Source organism: Nerophis ophidion, linkage group LG11, assembly GCF_033978795.1.
Source record: "Nerophis ophidion isolate RoL-2023_Sa linkage group LG11, RoL_Noph_v1.0, whole genome shotgun sequence".
Taxonomy (NCBI): domain Eukaryota; kingdom Metazoa; phylum Chordata; class Actinopteri; order Syngnathiformes; family Syngnathidae; genus Nerophis; species Nerophis ophidion.
Window position 1 is genome coordinate 50462427 of NC_084621.1, and position 23536 is coordinate 50485962.

General features: G+C 39.6%; 1 protein-coding gene across 1 annotated transcript; it reads left to right on the top strand.

Moving 5' to 3' along the window:
* The first annotated feature begins 1086 nt into the window (after positions 1-1086).
* Positions 1087-23384, top strand: LOC133562222 (terminal nucleotidyltransferase 4A-like). The gene is made up of 12 exons (XM_061916199.1): positions 1087-2031; positions 6811-6934; positions 11122-11168; positions 11380-11500; positions 11586-11693; positions 11760-11888; positions 18478-18688; positions 18759-18885; positions 18989-19092; positions 19269-19453; positions 19599-19721; positions 21384-23384. The coding sequence occupies exons 1-12, from the start codon at positions 1337-1339 to the stop codon at positions 21771-21773; spliced, it is 2364 nt and encodes a 787-aa protein (XP_061772183.1). The 5' UTR covers positions 1087-1336; the 3' UTR covers positions 21774-23384.
* Positions 23385-23536: the final 152 nt, after the last annotated feature.

The window sequence follows — 23536 nt, forward strand, 5'->3', positions numbered from 1 at the left end:
ATAATTTTGTCAATGAGATATTAATAAAAATGTCCTTTTTTGGTATTTTGTAAAATACAATGTTACAATTTAAGTTGCATTTGTCTATTTGACACATCTTTATTTGATATGACTATAAACAAAATACGGAATAAATGTCCAACTTGCTAAAACACCAAAATTGTGTGGGGGTTGAATAATTTTGATCACAACTGTATTTCCAGGCTTTTGTGGGCCACATACATTGAGGTGGCGGGCCCGATCTGGCCCCTATGCCTTGAGTTTGACACCTGTGAATTAGAATGCAAATTATGTGTGAGGTTACTATTATCTCAGCAATTGTACCACAAGAAATACAGCAATACAGTAGAGTGTAGCAAGTTTTTGGTACCACTACTACTTGATAATGCGTTGGGTTTTTCTGGTTTCTGCTTTCGCACCCCGATTCAGTTTTGACTTTCAAAGTAAAACCCGCTTTCACAATAATTTAAAAAGCCTCCATAAGAAACGTTGTCATTGACGAGGATGATACATCCGTGAATATTTAGAAATACATTTATTATAACGTATATATTTATACTTGTATATTATTAATATAAATATATGTTTATTAATATTGGACATTATTTCCAGGCTTTTGCGGGCCACATACATTGAGGCGGCGAGCCCAATCTGGCCCCTATGCCTTGAGTATGACACCTGTGAATTAGAATGCAAATTATGTGCGAGAGTACTGTTATCTCAGCAATTGTACCACAAGAAATACAGCAAACTAAGGAAAGAAAGAAAGAAATACAGTAGAGTATAGCAAGTTTTTGGTACCACTACTACTTGATCATGCGTTGGGTTTTTCTGGTTTCTGCTTTCGCACCCCGATTCAGTTTTGACCTTCAAAGTAAAACCCGCTTTTACAATAATTTAAAAAGCCTCCATAAGAAACGTTGTCGTTGACGAGGATGATTCATCCGTGAATATTTTGTTCTAAATATTTCTGAAAGATATCGAAGATTTTTGCAAACATTTTCAAAATGACCGATCTACATTTAACTTCCGGTGGAATGTGTGCGACATATTAGCTTGACGCACCTCACCGTGTCGAGGGGGTGTTCAAACATTTAAATCCCTCGCACATGCGTAGTTGGCGAAGAGAGTGGGTGCGCCATTTTTTGCTTACATGGGGAACGGAGTTGGGAAAGCCGTTTTTTAAAAACCACACCAGTTACCGGACATGAAGTACTCCGAGGATAACAAGTAAACCAGAGCGGTAGGAAAACAGTCGTTGGTCAAAAGTGTTACATTTGCCTTTTTGCTTGTCAATTTGTTCCCGTTGAGCGGTTGTCGGTCAAACTCTCGCCCAATGGATCACAGGACTGCTTGGATCCAGCCGGAACAGAAAGGACCTGCCAGCTCCCTCTGGATGCACATTTGGAAGACGTCTCAGGGACTCGCCGATAGTTCCGCCATCGACAACCGCGCTCAGTACCCCCGTGGCCATGTAACGTCAAACGTCCCGGCGGGATCTAACAGCGAGTACTGTAAAAGTGTAGCGCCGCCGCTTGGTGCCGCCGTCTTCGGGAAAGTGTCGAAGCGAGACGGCGGCGGGGAGAGGGGGAGCGCCCGGAGGAAGGGTTCCTTGTCACCGTCCTCTTCCTCTCTGGACTCGGAGGCCGAGAGCTCGTCTCCCTCCGGCTCTTCCATCCAAATAGACAATTTGAACGTCGTCGAAGAAGCCAGCAGGTTTTTACACTACGGCGAACGCGAGCTAAACGAGAACGTGAGGCAGCAACACCCCGCTGCGCCTCTCCACGCTGCTCCCCAACACTGTCGCAGCACGCAAGCATCCGGCGGCCACACCCCCGCCAGGATGAAGAACCAGCACGGGATCAAGCAGCAGCAGCAGCATTATCAGTCATCGGGCCGCAGGAGGTATCTGAATCGTGCCAACACGTTCCACGGCCTTAACCCGCTGCTGGCCCGCGGGTGCGGTGCACACCACGCCGACTCCTCCTGCAGCCTGTGGAAGACCAGGTGCTATAGCCCAGGTGTCAACGGGTAGGTGCAAAGGTCACAAAAGACCTAATTTTCAACTTCATTTGGGTTTTGTGCACTCCTTGTCCAAAGTATGAGGTAGACCTGCACCATCATTTAAACTAGTGGTTCTCAACCTTTTTTCAGTGAACATTTTTTTTAATTCAAGTACCGTATTTTTCGGACTATGAGTCGCAGTTTTTTTCATAGTTTGGCCGGGGGTGCAACTTATACTCAGGAGCGACTTATGTGTGACATTATTAACACATCACCGTAAAATATCAAATGATATTATTTAGTTCATTCACATAAGAGACTAGACGTATAAGATTTCATCGGATTTAGCAATTAGGGGTGACAGATTGTTTGGTAAACGTATAGCATGTTCTATATGTTATAGTCATTTGAATGACTCTTACCATAATATGTCACGTTAACATACCAGGCACCTTCTCAGTTGGTTATTTCTGCGTCATATAGCGTACACTTATTCAGCTCGTTGTTCACTATTCTTTATTTATTTTAAATTGCCTTTCAAATGTGTATTCTTGGTGTTGGGTTTTATCAAATAAATTTCCCCCAAAAATGCGACTTATACTCCAGTGAAGTGTGAAGTGAATTATATTTATGTAGCGCTTTTCTCTAGTGACTCAAAGCGCTTTACATAGTGAAACCCAATATCTAAGTTACATTTAAACCAGTGTGGGTGGCACTGGGAGCAGGTGGGTAAAGTGTCTTGCCCAAGGACACAACGGCAGTGACTAGGATGGCGGAAGCGGGAATCGAACCTGCAACCCTCAAGTTGCTGGCACGGCCGCTCTACCAACCGACTTATATATGTTTTTTCCCTTTTTTATTATGCATTTTCAGCAGGTGCGATTTACACTCCGGAGCGACTTATACTCCAAAAAATACGGTTCCCCATAATCCGAGCACTTTTGGTTGAAAAAAGGAGATAAAGAAGTAAAATACGGCACTATGTCATCAGTTTCTGATTTATTAAATTGTATAGCCGTGCAAAGTATTGCTCATTTGTAGTGGTCTTTCTTAAACTATTTGGAAAAAAAGATATAAAAATAACTAAAAATGTGTTGAAAAATAAACAAGTGATTCAATTATAAATAAAGATTTCTACACAGAAAAGTAATCATCAACTTAAAGTGCCCTCTTTGGGGATTGTAATAGGGATCCATCTGGATTCATGAACTTGATTCTAAACATTTCTTCACAAAAATATTAAATCTTTAACACCAATATGTTAAAGATTGAACATATTGATGTTAAATATTTATGTCAAAAAAATACAGCTGTCAACACTGAATATTGCATTGTTGCATTTCTTTTCACAGTTGATGAACTTACATTCATATTTTGCTGACGTTTTATCCAATAAATATATTTATAAAGGATTTTTGAATTGTTGCTATTTTTAGAATATTTAGAAAAAAATCTCATTTACCCCTTGGCATACCTTCAAGTACTCCCAGGGGTACGCCTACCCCCATTTGAGAACCACTGATTCAAACCAGCATTTGTGCTGTGGGAGATGATCTAATTTAGTGTTTTTCAACCTTTTTTGAGCCAAACCACATTTGTTGCATTGGAAAACTCCGGAGGCACACCACAAGCAGAAATAAAAAAAAAGAAACTCTGTTGACAGTGAAAAGTCGTTGTCGCGATTGTTGGATATGACTTTAAACCATAACCAACCATATACATCACTATAGTACGTCTCTTTTTAATTTTCCTGAAGGAATCAATAAAGTACTATCTATCTATCTATCTATCTATCTATCAAAGTAAGTGTACTGACAAGACCTGTCACATCCCGCCGTGACTTATTTTGAGTTGTTTGCTGTTTTTCTGTGTGTAGTGTTTTAGTTCTTGTCTTGCGCTCCTATTTTGGTGGCTTTTTCTATTTTTTGGGTATTTTCCGGCAGCAGTTTCATGTCTTCCTTTTGAACGATATTTCCCGCATCTACTTTATTTTAGCGATCAAAAACATTTCATTGGTTTGTATACTTCTCTGTGGTGACATTTTCATGTCATGTTCGGATGTACATTGTGGATGCTGTCTTTGCTCCACAGTAAGTATTTGCTGTCGTCCAGCATTCCTTGTTTTGTTTACTTTGTAGTCAGTTCAGTTTTAGTTTCGTTCTGCATAGCCTTCCCTAAGCTTCAATGCCTTTTCTTAGGGGCACTCACCTTTTGTTTATTTTTGGTTTAAGCATTAGACAAATTTTTACCTGCATGCTGCCTCCCACTGTTTCCGACATCTACAAAGCAATTAGCCACCTACTGATATGGTTACTCTGCCGAGCTCCAGACAGCACCGACACTCAACAACAACACATCATTTGCAGACTATAATTACTGGTTTGCATAAAATATTTGTAACACAAATAGATGAAATTAGATAATCTCCCACCCACAGTACACCAGACTGTATTTCACAATGGTTGAAAAACACTGATTTAATTTGATCCAACCCAATGAATACAAACAACAAAGGTAATTCAAAATAAACATTTCTTATATTGATCAAAAACTAATGGAATGACAATGCATACATTGAATCGTACTCGTAGCAACACTTTGAATTGCATGGTGTTATATTTAGACCAGATTTTAATTGTACTTTTTATGGAATCATTTTCAAATAACTAAATTAAGACCTTTTTCTGTTAGGCAATAGTTCTGTAAACAAAAATGTAACATTGCATGCAAATAAATAATGATATCCAACATTGAAATGAATAATGTGCCAACTTAAAACTGTTGTTTTGAATAAAATACTTATGTAAATAAAATTGTAGTGTTGTACATTGTATACAAATGAATAATCTAGTAAACATTTAGAGGACTATAGTTTTATTAAGTGGATAACAACGGACTTTTAATTGTATGTTTACTAAGTCTTGGCACCACTGTGCCTCTTTCTCATCATACATCATATTTTGTATAAATGATTTCACCACAATAAGATGCTTTTTAGCTGGAGTTTATGTTCTTGTTCGCCTTGTAAAGAGTTTCATTTCCCGCACTCAGCTGGAGGCTTTGGTTTCAGGTGCTGGAATTAGTTTGTTGTGCTGCTGCCTTTTTTGCCTGTTGGTGCAAAACGAAACTACTGACAACACTTAATTTTTTTTTTGTGGGAACAAACGACTCGCTCTGTTTTGTGCTAGCATTAGCCATGTTTTTGCTCGGTGTGTGAATCTTTGTTAAGGAAATAGGAGTGGAAGCTATTGAAGTTCCTGGGAGCAAAAAGTATGCCGTAGCAAAAGGAGAATTTTTTATTAAATTTTTTACATCGGCAAACAAAATTCAAATTTATCCATAAAATCAATATAAATCGCCCAAGCCTAATATACAGATATATACTGTGGTACCTCAACTTAAAAAGGATTTGAAATAAGATCTGTCTCCCTGACATTTGTTATTCCTTAAGTTGCAACCAAAAATTTGAGTTGCAAGCATACTAACTGCTAGTTGGCGTAGTAAATAGATCAATAAACTACTTTCTATTCTATTCTAAATGTCACAGTGAACCCCGTAAATATGTCCAAAACATTTGGTCTTACTCGCTAGCATTAATTTATAGCTATAGATTGGCATTACCATGTTTTCCAACTATGAGAAGAAATAAAGTGAGTGTAAAGGGCAGTGCTGAGAACAAATGGATGATATTCATTGAATTAAACAAATCATCAAAATCATGATAGAGCATGTAGTCAACTTGGTGAAGCAATCCAAGCGTATTGATGAGTCTAATGACAGCCAAGAATAATAAAATATCCAAACAGCAGACGTTTATCCATTAAGATATACAATTAGTGCTAATAGTGTGTTGGACAGAGAAGCACCTGGAAGGAGGTACTGTAGAAGTCCACTCCCTAAGCTAAATTCTGTACATTATGACATTGCTTTATAAAACTACTGTTTTATTGTATTGTTTTCAAACAATATTATCTAAGTTAGTGTTTCTTTTTAAAAAGCATTCCCCATGTTAGAATTGTGCATTTTGTGGTGGGGGGTGGCAAGCACCATTTAAATTGTTTTCCATTCATTTCAATGGGAGATGTTGATTGGAGATACAAGTGTTAAAAGCTTTTTCACAGACCCAATTAAGCTCATAAGTTGAGGCACAGCAGTATATCAGGGCTGTCAAATATCCATTAACTCGTTTAACTAATCACAAAAAATGGTTGCATTAATCATGTAAAAACAAAGCTTAATCATACAATTTATTCTGAGCACACATGCTCACTTACCTTAACTGTGGATGGTTATTGAAAAGTGTAGGTTACTATACAGTTAGTGTTCATATCAGTCATTGCAAAGATGGGGGAACTTCAACTGGTGTTCTCCTCCCTGCCGAATTTCACTTTAAAATACACGTCGACTGAACTTTAGATAAAATAGTGTACAAGTTTTTAGCAAATACATGATATGCATTAAAGTAACACATTTAAAATTGTTCTGTCAGAATAAAGTAGGTATTTTTGTAAGTTAATTTTAAATTGTACAAGTAATTTACTGTGATTAATCTAAAAACACAAGTGTGATTAATCTTATATAGTTTGACATACACTAATATCTACACTGTACATATATGCAGCTCATTGCTGTAATCATTCCGGTATACCTAATATATGCAAGTGAATCCACAGGCTTGTCTGCTGTGGAATGCAATTAGGGTTTTTTGTGGGGTTTTTTTCTTACAATTCCAAGTTATGGCTAATCAAATAATCACAGTAGTTTAAATGAACTGTATATAACACATGTTTCTGTGCTACCATTTAGTCTCCATGAAGAAATAGTGGACTTTTTTAACTTCATGTCACCGTGTCCCGAAGAGGAGGCCATGAGAAGAGATGTTGTGAAACGGATCGAGAGCATCATCAAGGAACTGTGGCCCACAGCTCGGGTGAGCTACTGCAGTATTGTCACAAGTTTTGCCCTACCAAATGGTTATAGGATCATCTGCTTCCTTTTAGTTGTGCTGTTGTCAACCGGATGATTAGTCCTCTTGCACACCGGTTTGAATTTTTATCCATCTTCATTAGGGTCACAGTTGACCTGGAGTCCATGCAGATAGGACTAGACTGGTCGGCAGTCAATCACAAGGCACATCTAGAAAAACGAGTGTTCACATTCACACCTAGTATTTGCAATTTACAGTCTCCAATTAGCTCAACATGCTCAAAGTATCCACATGAAGCTTTACCGAGATTAGACTCACAGTTTTCTAAGGTGTGCTTGGGTCAGCATCCACAGCAAGCATAATTTTTAACAAAACCTAAAATATCCATCATTTATACAAACATGCAATCATTTATTTGAATATCCAAATGTGTCTGTGTTTCAAGAGTTGAGTTTGGATAACACGCTGGTGGTTATCCCTTTTTTTTGCCTACAGCTGGGAAATGTATGATTACTAGAGCTGCAGCTATCGAATATATTAGTAATTGAGTATTCTATTGAATATCCCAATTGATTAATCGAGTAATTAATAAATCATATTTTTGCTTAATTAATGTTTAATTATACATGTTAAGATGTGCTCTCAATTATTGCGTTTGTCCTAATTGTCATTTTTTTCCTAAACGGCTGTTTTTGATTTTCATTATTGAATGCCAACATGTGCAGCTAAAATGTGACCGTGGTTAATTGTGCCAATTTGTCTGTGCTAAAAAAAACAGGTGCGCTCACAGCCCTGTGTGGTTTACCCGCATAAACAAAGTTCTTGTCTATCGTGCGTTTTTGATGATTATTATACGGTGCTTTTTAAATGTTGGTTTCCCAACGCAAGTCCGCTGAGCTGCTTTCAAACTGCTAACAATACATAAACAACATAAAAAGGCAAACTACTTAATAATGACTATAACAGTTTTAAATTTTAAGAATGCAATACAATTCATTGCATCCACTACATGAAAAATAGTAATCAATGTTCATTTTGCCAACGTAACATCTTTGAGATGAAAAGACAAATATAAATACGAATAGTTAAAAATTAGTATTCTTTGAGAAAGTTCAAATTAAAATATATTCTTAGTATCAAAAATAAAACAAGAACAGTTTTCACTATGTCAAACATAAAACGTGGATTAGGTAGTGCCTTTCGTATTTAAAATGTGCAACCTCATTGAGAACCAATATGGCTGACATGAACTTGGCACACAAGTGCTACCACTGTGAACAAGGATTAGGGATTCTTACATTCTACAGAGACTAGTGAGTGAAAGTGCAAGCTATCCAAGTAGCATGTGGTTGCATGACTTAAATAGGATTGAATAGGATTCTTAAATTCTACAGAGACTGTAGTAAGTGAAAGTGCAAGCTATCCAATTAGCATATAGTTGCATGACTTGAATAGTTTTGCACGACTGCTTTCGCACGTTTATTAATGAAAGACTACATGAGCACGACAGCTCGGATAGCGTTGATAGTTTTCAACACTTTTTGGCGGCATTTGATTACTTTGCGGGAGTGAGAGAACACATCCTAATCATCATAATGAATAACATTTATTTTACTAACATAACTTTTGCGTTTACATTTGATAATAGATGACTTATTTCACCTCTGGATGTCCCTCAATCGGATGCTTTCTCGACAGGTGCTGCAGCATCAAACTTGCGGTATTGTGGTATGCGAGCTCCACTTTGCAATGTTTGCATACTACTGAGTTTTCCTTCCATTTTACTGTGAAATGTTCCCACACCTTAGACAACTTTTGTCGCTTCTTAATTCCCTTGTTTTGCTATGGCTGTTGTCCACTTCTTTCTGCGGCGTCTGCCATTGTGAGTTATATCGGCGAAAACGTTTTCCTACCTCAAGTATATTTAAATGACTGGGCAGTGCAGGGTTCGTATGATCTGTGACGTAAACGCGCTGCGAAACACTTAAACGGATCGTGCGAAACATGAGCTTTGATTACTGTTTATTAAACGAGTTCGTAATAAAAACAACTAAACGAGGCCCACAGGCAGCGAATATTCTTTGAATATATTTTTAAATCGAAGTACTCGAGGAATTGTTTCACCTCTAATGATTACCATTTACCGTATTTGAATTATTGCTTCATTGTGTTGTCAATCCTGAGCTGTTGTATAAACTATTTGGCCACAATAGGTTGCATTCACCTGATGTCATGTCTAGCTCATTAATAAATATGTGAGACTCAAAGTGGTGGGCCAGCGAGTGGCTATTCTCAGCGTTTGAGGTCGGCTTTTTGACTTTCGAAGAAAAATGCCCCATGCTTGCGTTGTTTTAGGCTGTCGGAACCGTTTGAAAAGGGGAAAAGGATAAAAGTTTATTCAGACCTCCTCGAAAGGTAATCAAGAAGGGCGAACGGGTGCAAGATTTGCAACAAACGACAAAAGTGACATGCCCTCCATTCCAAGGGAGCAGATCGAGTCGAAAAACGCACAAGTTTGCAGGGATCACTTCGTTAAAGGTTTGTTTGATATACTTATACTGTTTAGTAATTCCCATTTAGCTATTATCTTGATATTATTTGTATTTTATGTTGTTTTGGAGTTATTAAAAAGTATTTTTGCTATGGGTGTTTTGTAAAGCCCCAACTAAGCGAGTCGAAACAAAAAAAAAAAAAAAAACTGTGAGCAAAATCTAAAGACTTGAGGTTTTACCAAAGGCAGAAATCATACATGACAATTTCAGCACCTACAAAACAGAGATCTATAGTTATAATTTGATAAAGATGGGTAAAAACACGCGCACTCCTATACGACGCGTGCAACAAACATGGCTGTAAAAGTTGAATCATGAAATCCTACTTTACCCGAGAAAAAACGATGCATGGTTTATCCGGGAACGTTTCGATATTAATTTCCTTGGCCTAGCCACACACAAAGAAGTTGTAGACTGCCATGCTTTTCCAAGTTTTTTTTCTGTTTTGTTGTGTAAAATGATGTCTGGACCACCAGATCGTTCGACATGTCTGATAACATGGCCAACTGATAATTCTTGGAATAATTCAACAAATATTTTTTTTGTTTTCTTTTCTATTTTATTGCATAGTTAGATTTTTTTTTTGGTCATATCTGCTTTTAATGGTAAGATCTAGGCCTCTTGTCTACTCCGATAGTTCCACTCTGTGCGCTGCAAAGCAGCCTTATTGGTTTGGTGGCCCACCATATCGTTTATTTATTTTCAAAAGTCACGTGACAGGATACAACCTACTGGCATAGTCTTCTGGTTTGTTTTCAGCCCCGTGGAGATGATTTTCATCTTTTGTGGGGGAATCATAATTGCATATAACTTACAAACTACAGATAACTATTCTAGTTAATTTGTTTTCATATGTAATGTTTTAATACAAATATTTAGAAAACTTGCCTGGTAAGAGTCATCTAAAAGACTATGAAGAGTCATACCAAAGACTATAAAAATAAGACCAATTGCCTCCTTGCTTGGCACTCAGCATCAAGGGTTAGAATTCGGGGTTAAATCACCAAAATGATTCCTGAGCGCAGCCACCGCTGCTGCTCACTGCTCCCCTCAGCTCCCAGTGGGTGAAATGGGGATGGGTCAAATGCAGAGGATAATTTCACCACACCTAGTGTTTGTGACTATCAGTGGTACTTTAACTTAAAATTTTAAACTAGTAGTCTTGCCTTTTTTAGAGAAATGTTTTTTCCCTGCCTTTTATACCCCTTTGTTTTCATCTCCAGTATTTTAAAACAAACAATAATAAGCAGTTCCTAGCTATTCAATAAATGTGCATCTTAATAGTGATCAGCCTAATCACTCACTTTCAAGTTAGAATATTAACACAAAAATACCATCTTTAAAATAAACTTGCAATGAAGTTAATATTTTTGCACCCTCGAGCATGGTTCATCAGATCAATTGGTAGGATGCAGCTCCTTTTTATAGTAAGTCAACTCACACACCAGTCACTGATGATATAAAAATATATCATGTCTCTTTTGGTTTGCTATTTTCAGTGTGTGTGTGTGTGTGTGTGTGTGTGTGTTAGTTGTGGGTCTAACGTCTTGTTGCATTTATTTGTCCTTTCTCCCCTCAATTTTGCTTAGGTTTCATTTTCTATGAGTCTTAAGTGTTTGGTAAATGTGTCTTCCCTAGGTGGAGATATTTGGCAGCTTCAGTACAGGACTCTACCTTCCAACCAGGTAATGTTAGCTTTTGGCATAACTTGTCAGATTTTTGTTTTGGCTTGATATGATAAGATGTTTGTGGATTATGCTGTGGTTTACAAAATATGTTGAAGCTATAGTCATAATCATTGTAGGGTTTGCACAGTGTTGTTCAAATCAACAAATTCAGTCTTGATTTTGCACCATTCTTAAAAAAAGTTTAATTTTATCTTTTTGGTGTTGTCAGTGACATTGACCTTGTCGTGTTTGGCAAGTGGGACCATCCACCACTGCAGGAACTGGAGCAAGCACTGAAAAGACACAACGTGTCAGGACCGTATCCCATTAAAGTCCTTGACAAAGCTACTGTGCGTCACCTGGTCCAGCATGGGATTTTGTTTGTTTGGGTAATTACGGTGAATAGAGGTGCATTGATTCCAGCTGTCTCTCCAGGTGCCCATCATCAAGCTGACTGACCATGAAACAAAGGTCAAAGTTGACATCAGCTTCAATGTGGAGACTGCTGTAAAAGCAGCACAGTTCATTAAGAGCTACCTTAAGGTAAAATCTTTTTACCGCTTCAATGTTGTCATGGTTGTTCACGTGCAATGTCTGCCTGTTTTGTAGAAATACACTGTTCTGCCACCACTGATCTTCGTTTTAAAGCAATTCCTACTCCAGAGGGATCTGAATGAAGTCTTTACTGGAGGCATCAGTTCCTACAGTCTTATACTGATGGCCATCAGTTTCCTACAGGTCAGTAGTAATTTAATTGACTAATAATTTGGGTCTGAGTTATCAGGGACCTATTTTTGGTCTTGTATATGGGTGGGACAAATTCGGATTATATCTAACCACAGCTCTTTAACGGCATATGAGGTTTTTAGGTAAGTTAAGGAAGTTGGATTTTTCACAGCCAAAACAATACTATATCTATTCAACAAGTTTCACATTTTAATATGTGTACACTTGTGAGAAAGAGAAGAAGACCACATTTCACTTCTGACTCCATCAACAGGCGAGTCATTGTGACTTCTACACAACTGTAAGTTGGCCTATGCTAATACTACCATATTATTTTTACTATAGAAACTACTGGTATGACTTGCTAAATTTAAACTCCTTTGCTGCGCTAATTAAGAGATTTAGAATGACACAATGGTTGTTCTGGCAAATTATTGACGTTACAGAGGAGCTCAGATGACAGTGTACCACAACAATGCCAAAACACTATATATACAACTCTTTTATAATAATAATAATAATAATAATGGATTAGATTTATATCGCGTTTTTCTATTATTAGATACTCAAAACACTCCCAGAGAAGTGGGAACCCATCATTCATTCACACCTGGTGGTGGTAAGCTACATCTGTAGCCTCAGCTGCCCTGGGGTAGACTGACGAAAGCGTGGCTGCCAGTTTGCGCCTACGGCCCCTCTGACCAACACTTATCATTCATTCATCATTCATTCACCAGTGTGAGCGGCACCGGGGGCAAGGGTGAAGTGTCCTGCTCAAGGACAAAACAGGAGTGATTTGGATGTCAATATGCGGGCAGTGGACCTGCAACCCTCAGGTTTCTGGTACCGCCGCTCTACCCACTACGCCATGCCGCCCCTTTTATGCCATAACTCTGATTCTACAGCAAACTAGAGGTTGGGGAAATAATCGATTTTTAGATGCATTACAATTCGGACATGGGCGATGATAAAATGGATTAGTAAACGTCTAAAATTTGGCTGACTGCAGCGAGCCACCTCCCCGAGAGGTCCAACCTGCTCCTTTATTTTAGGGCTCTTACGTTCACATTTTCATTGATTTAATAAATATGGGAATTAATTTAACAGTTTCTTTTTACGAAGGCACTTTTTTTTAAGTTGCAAGAGAGAAATACTTATTTAGTCAAACGAAAAGAAATGTAGAACTGCATTAATATACATAAATTAAAGATGCATCCATTATCGATTTTTAGTCGAATCATAACTCCTGAATTGTAAACAAATCGTGAGGTGCCCAAATATTCCCATCTCTACAGCAAACCATGATAACATTTGAGGACTTTGTTATGATGAAAAATTTAAAAAGGGTCTTTTTAAAGATTTTTTCTGACATTGACATGTGAACAAAAAAGTTATAACCACATCATTCCTGACCATAAGCGCATGCTGTTTCTGTGTTTAACAAATGGTTTGCAGGTCACCTTAAATAAAGGTGCTTTCAAGGACACCTTAAAGGCCTACTGAAATGAGATTTTCTTATTTAAACGGGAATAGCAGGTCCATTCTATGTGTGATACTTGATCATTTCGCGGTATTGCCATATTTTTGCTGAAAGGATTTATTAGAGAACATCGACGATAAATTTCGCAACTTTTGGTCGCTAATAGAAAAGCCCTGCCTTTACCGGAAGTATGTGCGCGTGACGTCACGAGTTGCAGGGCTCCACACATATTCACATTGTTTATAATGGGAGCCACCAGCAGTAAGAGCAATTTGGACCGAGAAAGCGACAATTTCCCCATTAATTTGAGCGAGGATGAAAGATTCGTGAATTAGGATATTGTTAGTGAAGGACTAGGAAAAAAAAAAAGCTCTGGACGGCGGCAGTGTGAGCGTTTCAGATGTAATTAGACACATTTACTAGGATCATTCTGGAAGATCCCTTATCTGTTTATTGTTTTAATAGTGTTTTAGTGAGATTCTAAAGACATACCTCGAGGTCGGATGGTTGCGGTGAACACGCAGTGTCTCAGAGAGAAGCCGAGGAGCCAAGCTCACACCTGCCTTTTTTGACAGCTACTGCAGGAGGAAGTCCCATAATCCACTGATTTCTCCGGTAAGACTTAATATCACAGTTTTCCCATCCAAAGACATGCTGGTTGACGTAGAGAAAACATGTTCGCTTGACCGCTCTGCTTCACAACAAACAAAGAAACACCGTCTGTGTCTCTGTGCTAGAGACAGCTGCAATCCACCACTTTCCACCAACAGCATTGTTCTTTATAGTCTCCATTATTAAATGAACAAATTGCAAAAGATTCAGCAACACAGATGTCCAAAATACTGTGTAATTACGCCATAAACAGAGACGACTTTTAGCCGTGTTTGGTGCTGCGCTAATATGTCCCCTCCAACACGTGACGTCACGCGTACGCGTCATCATTCCGCAACGTTTTCAACAAGAAACTCGCGGGAAATTTAAAATTGCAATTTAGTAAACTAAAAAGGCATATAGAGGCTTCTATATCATCATTGATATATAAACTATCAGACTGCGTGGTCGGTAGTAGTGGGTTTCAGTAGGCCTTTGAATATACTTTATATTTTATTCATGAAAGTTTATTTGACTAAAATGTACTTTAATGCTGGCCAACTAAAATGTTGTGAAATATATTCAACTAAAACTGAATCCATTTAAATGAATAACGTTTGACTACAACTAAAGACATTAATATGAAAAACTTACTAACTGCTGTTAAAAAGTAACACTGCTGCAAGTACATATTCATATCAGTGACATGTAGGGCTGGGCCGTTATTGGATAAGTCAATTAACCTTCGATAAGTGAAAATTAAGTCGGTAAGTTTTCCAGTGTAGGTAAATCGCAATGTACATGCTTCAAGAACATTCACGCTTTTCATCAGTTTTAGTAGCAGCACGGGCTTGTGCTATAACAAAAAGAAAAGAAGGGTGTGAAATAGGACTATGCGATTTTGAGGAAAAAATCTAAATTCGATTTTTCTCTCCAAAATTGCAATTCAATTTGCGATGTTTATATTTTATACATCAAAATGCAAAAAATAATTAGTGAAGGAAGACATGTTACTTTTAGACTCTCAAGCAACATATTTGTGTCCCAAGGTCCCACACATTAAAACATGCGATGATTGACTTAAAAAAAATATTTGGCTTTAAGCTGACAAACTCGGAGCTTCTGTCTACATCATGCTCAATAAAATAATCCATAAAAATTAAACAGTGTTTATATCCATCCATCCATCCATCATCTTCCGCTTATCCGAGGTCGGGTCGCGGGGGCAGCAGCCTAAGCAGGGAAGCCCAGACTTCCCTATCTCCAGCCACTTCGTCTAGTATAAAGTTATTTGTCATTATTGTAAAATAATTTACCACTGTACTGTATTTGGAAGGGAAATACCTTTTTTTGCTATCCTAAATAAAACAAAAAGTAAAATGGACTAATTTCGGTTTGCAAAAATGTAACTTAAAAAGATATTGAACATCAAAAGTGCTTTTTTCCCCAAATTTGGTCACAAAAAATTATTGCATTAATATCCTTTATCTGCAATTTGTAGGTCAATATATCATCGAGCAAAATTTGTTATCGGCCCAGTGACATGCAAAAGTTTTATGCCTGGTGAAGCACTGGCTTGTTTGGCATCACATTTACGCCCCATGTGTGCTCCACATTATGACTTTCCACAGCAGTTTATTACCGATCAGCAAGATTGATGTCACAAATTACAGGCTGTAGAGAGTCAAGGCATACAATACATCTTTCTGGATTGTATCTGCCACCATGCTAAGAAACAAGCACATGCCACACAACAAAGTTTGAGTGATAAGGTCCCGGGTTCGATCCTGTGCTCGGGTCTTTCAGTGTGGAGTTTGCATGTTCTCTCCGTGATTGCGTGGGTTCCCTACGGGTACTCCGGCTTCCTCCCACCTCCAAAGACATGCACATGGGGATATGTTGATTGACAACACTAAATTGGCCCGTTCCACCTTCCGCCCGATTGCAGCTAAGATTCCACGACCCCAAACGGGACAAGCGGTAGAGAATGGCTTGATGGATGATTGGACATTCAGAGGTGATGGTCACCACTGCCTCCCCTGGTTTCTGACCATTATTTGCTTGTGGAATGTGCACATTTTAGTAAATGTTTCCTAAAATGTTAGATTTGAAATCCTACACAAATACATTCATGACACACATCAGTAGACAAATATAAATGTTTATTTCCTTTTCATGACTGGTGTGCTTCCGCCCTTCGACCGCACGTCACTGGCTCACACATAACATTTTTTTTCAAAATGCAAGAAAGAAGCACACAATTTTGCCGCCCAGTTAAACATTCATTTTTGTATCAAAATATCACTCCCGTGTTTAAAAAAAAAAAAAAAAAAAAATATGATTCAAAAACCAATTGAACGCTCGCTTAAGTTGCAAGGTACTCGCTGTTCTTCTTGCCTAAACATCACACAGAGTTGCAGGACACAGACGATCTCAGGAGCACCAAAACAAGCTTGCTAGTTAGCATAGTAAGGATTATCTAGCTAGCTTACGTGCTTTCGGTTCCATTCGTTCTTCGAGCCACAACGTTGACTGCTGTCTATTTTGCTGCTGATCATATTTGGATGGTTACAGTCTGAAAACTCTTAGTCCCTAACCAGTTGTAGTTTTACAGCAGGGGTTTTCTCTCTTTTTTCACCAAGTACCACCTCAGAAAACACTTGGCCCTCCAAGAGCCACCATAATTACCAAAATTAAAATACAGTAGGGGTAAGTATTAAAACCAAGGCAGAGGTTTTATTTAACATGTATATTTAAAATTTTTGTCTACTGTAACATTTCACACAGTTTGAATAGTAACAGTGTTGGAATATTTAATTGATTCGTTGGCGTACCACTATATGAACCCTGCGTAACACGTTCAGGGAAAAAGTATATTTTTGACGTGACTGATTGTAAACAGAGGTCACAAACATCGGAAGTATATTATCTGAGGGGGCGTGGATCGACAGGTGGATCGTGAGATCGACAGCGGCGTCTTCAGTAATGCGGACGTTGTACCGATCCGTTGTGGTGAAGAAGGAGCTGAGCCGGAAGCCAAAGCTCTCAATTTACCGGTCGATCTACGTTCCCATCCTCACCTATGGTCATGAGCTTTGGGTCATGACCGAAAGGATAAGATCACGGGTACAAGCGGCCGAAATGAGTTTCCTCCGCCGTGTGGCGGGGCTCTCCCTTAGAGATAGGGTGAGAAGCTCTGCCATCCGGGAGGGACTCAAAGTAAAGCCGCTGCTCCTTCACATCGAGAGGAGCCAGATGAGGTGGTTCGGGCATCTGGTCAGGATGCCACCCGAACGCCTCCCTAGGGAGGTGTTTAGGGCACGTGCAACCGGTAGGAGGCCACGGGGAAGACCCAGGACACGTTGGGAATACTATGTCTCCCGGCTGGCCTGGGAACGCCTTGGGATCCCCCGGGAAGAGCTAGATGAAGTGGCTGGGGAGAGGGAAGTCTGGGTTTCCCTGCTTAGGCTGTTGCCCCCGCGACCCGACCTCGGATAAGCGGAAGATGATGGATGGCGTGGCTACAAGAGTTGCCAAATGGTAAATGTTGTCTAGTTCTTTGCGTAAATGTTATATCATTTTACATTACATCTTCAATGATGATAATGTCAGTAAATCATGTACTAAAAAATCAAAAAATTATGTGGTACAGGATTCACGGTGGCAGGGGGGTTAGTGCGTCTGCCTCACAATACAAAGGTCCTGAGTAGTCAGGGTTCAATCCCGGGCTCGGGATCTTTCTGTGTGGAGTTTGCATGTTCTCCCCGTGAATGCGTGGGTTCCCTCCGGGTACTCCGGCTTCCTCCCACTTCCAAAGACATGCACCTGGGGATAGGTTGATTGGCAACACTAAATTGGCCCTAGTGTGTGAGTGTTGTCTGTCTATCTGTGTTGGCCCTGTGATGAGGTGGTGACTTTTCCTGGGTGTACCCCTCCTTCTGCCCGGTTGTAGCTGAGATAGGCACCAGTGCCCCCCGCGACCCCAAAGGGAATAAGCGGTAGAAAAAATGGATGGATGGATGTGGTACATTACATGGACATGTAATGCAAGTGTCAATAAGACAGACAAAAGAGGTTGGTAGATGAGAATAAATGTAAAGATAAAATTTAGTGTAGAAATTCATTTAATTGCATGAAATCTCGTCGTGATTTTGAAAATGTTCCTTTTGGGGTTTGCGTGGCAGCACTACATGCCAATATCAATGTTTCTTTATCTTTTTCTCAAAGGATGCTCAAAAACTGTATCTGGTAGTCACAGTTCTTGTACGTAATCTATAAAAAAACCAGCTGGTTACAAGAAAGCAACTTAACTGCTATTTTGTTTTGAGGTGGATGTTGGAAGCATGATGACAGTTTTTTGTTTATAAATGCCCCTGGCTGACAACCAGTCCACGGTGCACCCTGCTTTTTACTAGCTGTATTAATCTCTCGCTCATTTGTGAACCTGAACAGTAAAAGCGGTAGAAAATGAATGAGATGGAAGTTTGTCACAAAGTTACAGTTGAGCTTTCCCTATTTTGTCCATCACAGTTGCACCCTCGCATTGACACGCGGCGTTCCAACATCAACTTGGGCATCCTGCTGATTGAGTTCTTCGAGCTGTACGGCCGCGATTTCAACTACATGAAGACGGGCATCCGAGTGAACGATGGGGCATACTTGTCGAAGGAAGAGATGCTCAATGCCATGGGAAATGGAAACCGGTCATCCATGCTCTGTATTGAAGACCCAATTCAGCCAGGTCAGGACTTGTTTAGGGCTACATTGTTGCCGGCTTTATCTTATTTATTGGTGGTGGTTATTGTGTACAGGTAACGATGTCGGCCGAAGTTCATATGGTGTCTTGCAAGTGAAACAGGTGTTTGACTTTGCTTACATGGTGCTCAGTCATGGTGTCTCCCCTCTTGCTCGGGCATACCCCAACAAAGAGTATGAAAGGTTGGGCATCCATTTTCACTAGAATATTTTTTGTATGGCCAATAACACAGTGTTTTTGTTGGTTGGTTTGTGTGAAAGATGAACAATACCCACTCTCTTGCAGTACTTTGGGACGAATTATCAAGGTTTGCCCAGAAGTGCTGGCCTACAGAGACTGGACCGTAAAGAAGTGGGGAGCTAAGCAGTATGTCAACCAGGAGAATCCTGGTGTGTAGTTGATTTACAGCCTGCAATACTGTCTATTAAAATGTCAAACCTTTCAGTCAAGTTTATGTGGTTTTGGTAACCCCTGATGATTTATTTTCATAATACACTTACTGCACGAGAGTTATTCTGCCAGATGGTTTTGAGTATTGCCTGAGCAGTTTTATGTTGGCTTTCAGATGTAAAGACCTGTGAGCAGGACTTTGCCAGGCTGATGCTGGTTTCTGTGGAGGATCAGCGAGACACAGCCTCCCCCCTCAGCGCAGACTGCCTCTCACCATCTCCAGTCTTCCTCAACAGCCCGAAGCACCATTCGTCATCATCCCCATGCTCAAACTCGTCTTCCTCCTCTGGAAGTGACATTGTAAGACCAACTGATGGGTTTTGTCTTATTTGTGAATCATTATTTTGCAGAGTTCAACTTACTGAAAGCTCTGTTCAGTTTTTGTTGCAAATGATCATTATTTCCTCCTCCTTACTTAAATCGGTATTTTTATTTTCTTTTCCAGGAGTCTGACCTTCCTCTAAGCAACAATGATGCAATCCATCTCCACTCTCTCAACCTGGCATCAGTCCACTCCCTAATGCAGATGGCAACACAGCCAACAGGCTTCATGCATACCACACCTCAGGTTGGGGTTTTATTTACACATCTTAAACTCTTTGTAACTTAGTAGTATTATAATAGGGTGTCAGGGAAGGAAAGAGAGGCGGGGACAAATTTTAGTATTAGTGTCTTTTCTTTATCGATGCTTAAAAGTTACACAAACTTACAGCTAGGTGGCAGCAAGGCTCCTACTAATCAACTGGCTGCCTTTTCAACCTAGAACTGTACAGATAAGTTTCTGACAAGGGAAAAAAAAAGGAAAACAGAGTAGGCAAGGAAAGCAAGTTTTGGGTTTACCATGAATTAGGTAAGAAACAGGGAATGAGCACACTAGTGTGTGTGCTGCCTAAATCTCTGGCAGCGAAATCCATGCAACCAAACAACTTGAGAAGTGTTGAATGTGTTTTGAAGTCCATAAAAAAACACATTCCAGACAATTGTGTACATTTTGTTGAGCTTGTTTGATAAATACATGCAGAATGCTGCTGGCAACAACTAGTGCCAGTGGTTTGTACAAATTAATACATATGGTGGTACCTCAAATTACGAGTATTTTGAGATTTGAGTGGTCTTTTTGCTTTTTGTTAGGCTTTAAGTTGCGAGCATAATTTGAGTCACGAGTGTTCTTGGCGCTGGTAGCGACTGTCTACAGCACACACCAGAGATCGACACAATCCTGCCCTGTAGCCACCGGAACTGAGAACATTTGAGAGAAAGACAACAACTAAATCAGAATAACAAACCAATATAATAATGTTCCATCGTGTAGCAGCTTGACTGTAGCGCTGTCAATCTGCACCTTTCCGAAACAGATATTTAGCTTTAGCTTCAAAGCAAAGTCCACACAGCAGACCTCATTAGAATATAATAATGGAGACACCACATTAGTCCTATCCCCAAGAAGATGGTGTACAATAATATTACATTATTTCATAAAAGTATTGTAGTGGTTTGTAGTATTTTCTGTTGTACTGATTTTCAAACAATAGTTCCCATTAAAAAGTTTTTCTATTTTTAAAAGGCATGTTAGCTGTTAAACTGGTGCTAGTTTGAGGGCACCAATTAAATTGTTTCAAAACATTTTCAAAGGGCTAGGCTGATTTGAATTACAAGCTTAGTCCGGTACTAGTGTATCAGGTTGTCCAGAGCAATTCAGTTCCAGGGACGTCAAAAGGCATGACAGAAAATATATACATATTTTTTAACTAATCGTATAACATGGGGCGCCGTGGATCAGATGATAGAACACCCGTGCCATCAACATAAGGGTTCTAGTTTCGATTCCAGCTTCTGCCATTGTAGTAACAGTTGTTGTGTTCTTTGGCAAGACAGTTCACCCACCTTTCTCCCAGTGCCACTCACACTGGTGTATGAATGTTTGGTGGTGGTCAGAGGGGCTGTAGGTGCGAATTATCAGCCACGTTTCCGTCAGTCTACCCAGGTCAGCTGTGGCTACAAATGTACCTTAACATCAGTGTGTGAATGTATGGTGAATATACGATGGGTTCTCAGTTCTCTGTGAAGCGCTTTGAGTGTCTAGAAAAGCACTATTCAAATCAAATCCGTTATTGTTGTCCCCCTAGATTTGCAACAAGGGAAAAGAGTTTAGGTTACATTTTATGCCTTTCTTTTCAGTTTTAGGTGTCCCTTCCATAAACCTTAACCATATCATCTGTCTGATTGCCAGTTCTACCATGAGAATCTACCATCCATCACTATGGTGCACCGCAACATGACACAAGCAGTGGCCTCCCAGCACTCCAACCCCACAAGCCCCCTACCCAGTCCCCTACACCGACTCTACCACCCCCAGATGGGAGGGCAGCACCAGCACATGTACACTGTGAGACTAGACTCCCAAGACTTTTTTGAGCCTCACAAATTTGGCTTTAAGCACAACCAAGGCAGTGGCCCACGTGGTCAAAGTCCCTCCCAAGGTAGCTTCAGTCCCCAGCGGCGGTTTGTTCCTCAAGGCCACAACGCAGCGCCTGGCCTGAGGAACCAGCAGCAATATAACCGCAACACCTGGCGACGCAGAAAGAAGGACAATCTCCCAGCTCTGAATCAGGGCAGATGAAGGACTGAACCACTGAATATGTTCTACTGCTGTTTCAAGACCTTTCTGTGGCTTTCAGTTTGTCTTGGAACAAACCTTCACCCGGTAAGACAATTCAAACGGTCTCTAAACGTTTAAAGTGCTCAATCTGTGCTTCTCTACTGCAAGCACAAGACAATGTTACAAATGTCTTCTTCTGCGTGGTTTTGGCCCTCAAAAACTCTCACACTTCTGAAGCACACCAGCACTATTTGAGGAATTGCCAACCCATTCGGGGTCTTTACCAGTGTGACTACCATGAAACTACTCAGAAAGCAAAGTCATGTGCCATTGTACTGAATGAGCCCCTAAAGCTTAGCCCTTCTACACTCCAATTGGGCCTTTTTTTGGATCTGCTTTTTTCCTGACTGTGTTGTTACACTGAATGCATCATTCCTTTCGCTGCGTTCTCACAGCTCGAACGCCGTTTTTTTTTTTTTTTTTCCTCAACTGAAGCGATGCACTACCTTTCTAGCTATGCAGCACAATGCTGACTAGATATGTTCGGTGTGACGGCACAAAAGCAGACCTCGTCTTAAGTGCTTAAACTGTGATGACTTGTTTGAATGTACTGAACGTTTATTTTTGTGTGTGGAACGTTTCTTTTGTTCGCTCGTATTTGTCACTGAGGGATTTTTTCTTTCATTCACATTGGCACTTTATTTTAGTTGCATTCATGTGCAATATTAAGTTGCTTTTATTTAATTTATTTCACATTTTAGTTTTTTTCTTTCTAGTATTTTGTCCTCCCACACCCACTTATTTTTTCTTCCCTCCCGTGACCCCATGCAATATAAGGATTTTAAGGGCCTTGAAGGAAAGTTCCGCTGTGCAACTGAGGGGGTGCTATGCTATAGCTACATAAAAAATGTGCCAAAAATCTCCTGTTTACCATCACACTACAATCACTTACCAACCGCTTGTCCAGATATTTATTGTCACCGCTAGTTCTCATTTTTAATCTGTCACATATGTTTGAGTTTTGTTTTGTTGTTGTCATTCTTTGGAATGTTGACTTCAGCATCTTTTTTGTCATTTCAAAACTTTTTGGTGCTACTTCTACCAGCTAAGTGCTTACGTTCTGCCTTATGTCTGCTTTAAGTCTGAAACAAAAGGGCCCACTGCCTGCTTGAACGACCAAATTCTGCCATGCATAGACAAACATTTCAAATTTAGTTAATGTGAGCATTATGGCACCAGTCAGTTTACATGCTACTTAGCCCGTCGGCCTTTTTTCCTCTCTAAAAGTATGCCAGGCAACTCTACATCACTTAAAAGCGATCCATATGATGGTTAGGTCAAGGATGTTGTTTGGTTTAAAATTGAGCCTTAAACAAAACAACCATTTGCAATGCTGTTTCAGCATCAAGTTCATCCTAACTGATGGACTCAGACTTGATACTGAAAGGGCAGTTTTGGCTTAAGTGCAGCCTTTTGTTAAGATAATCAGCGAATGGTTACATGTTTATACACCAAACCAAATCCCCAGCTTGTATCTATGTAATTAAGGATGTGTAAATGACTGACTTATAGATGTATTCTCTTTTTTAAGTCTTATGTTTTTCTATTTTTTTAATAAACATTTTAAATGCCTTTTTATTGTTGTGTGTTTGTTCTGCATGTTGATCTTCTTTGAGACTAGGAGAAAAGTCAAATTTCAAAGGCAAAATGTTGTCACCTTAAATGATCAATGGAGGTACTTGCCAGTAAGCTTTTAGATAATGTCATGCAGGTGTAAATTATTT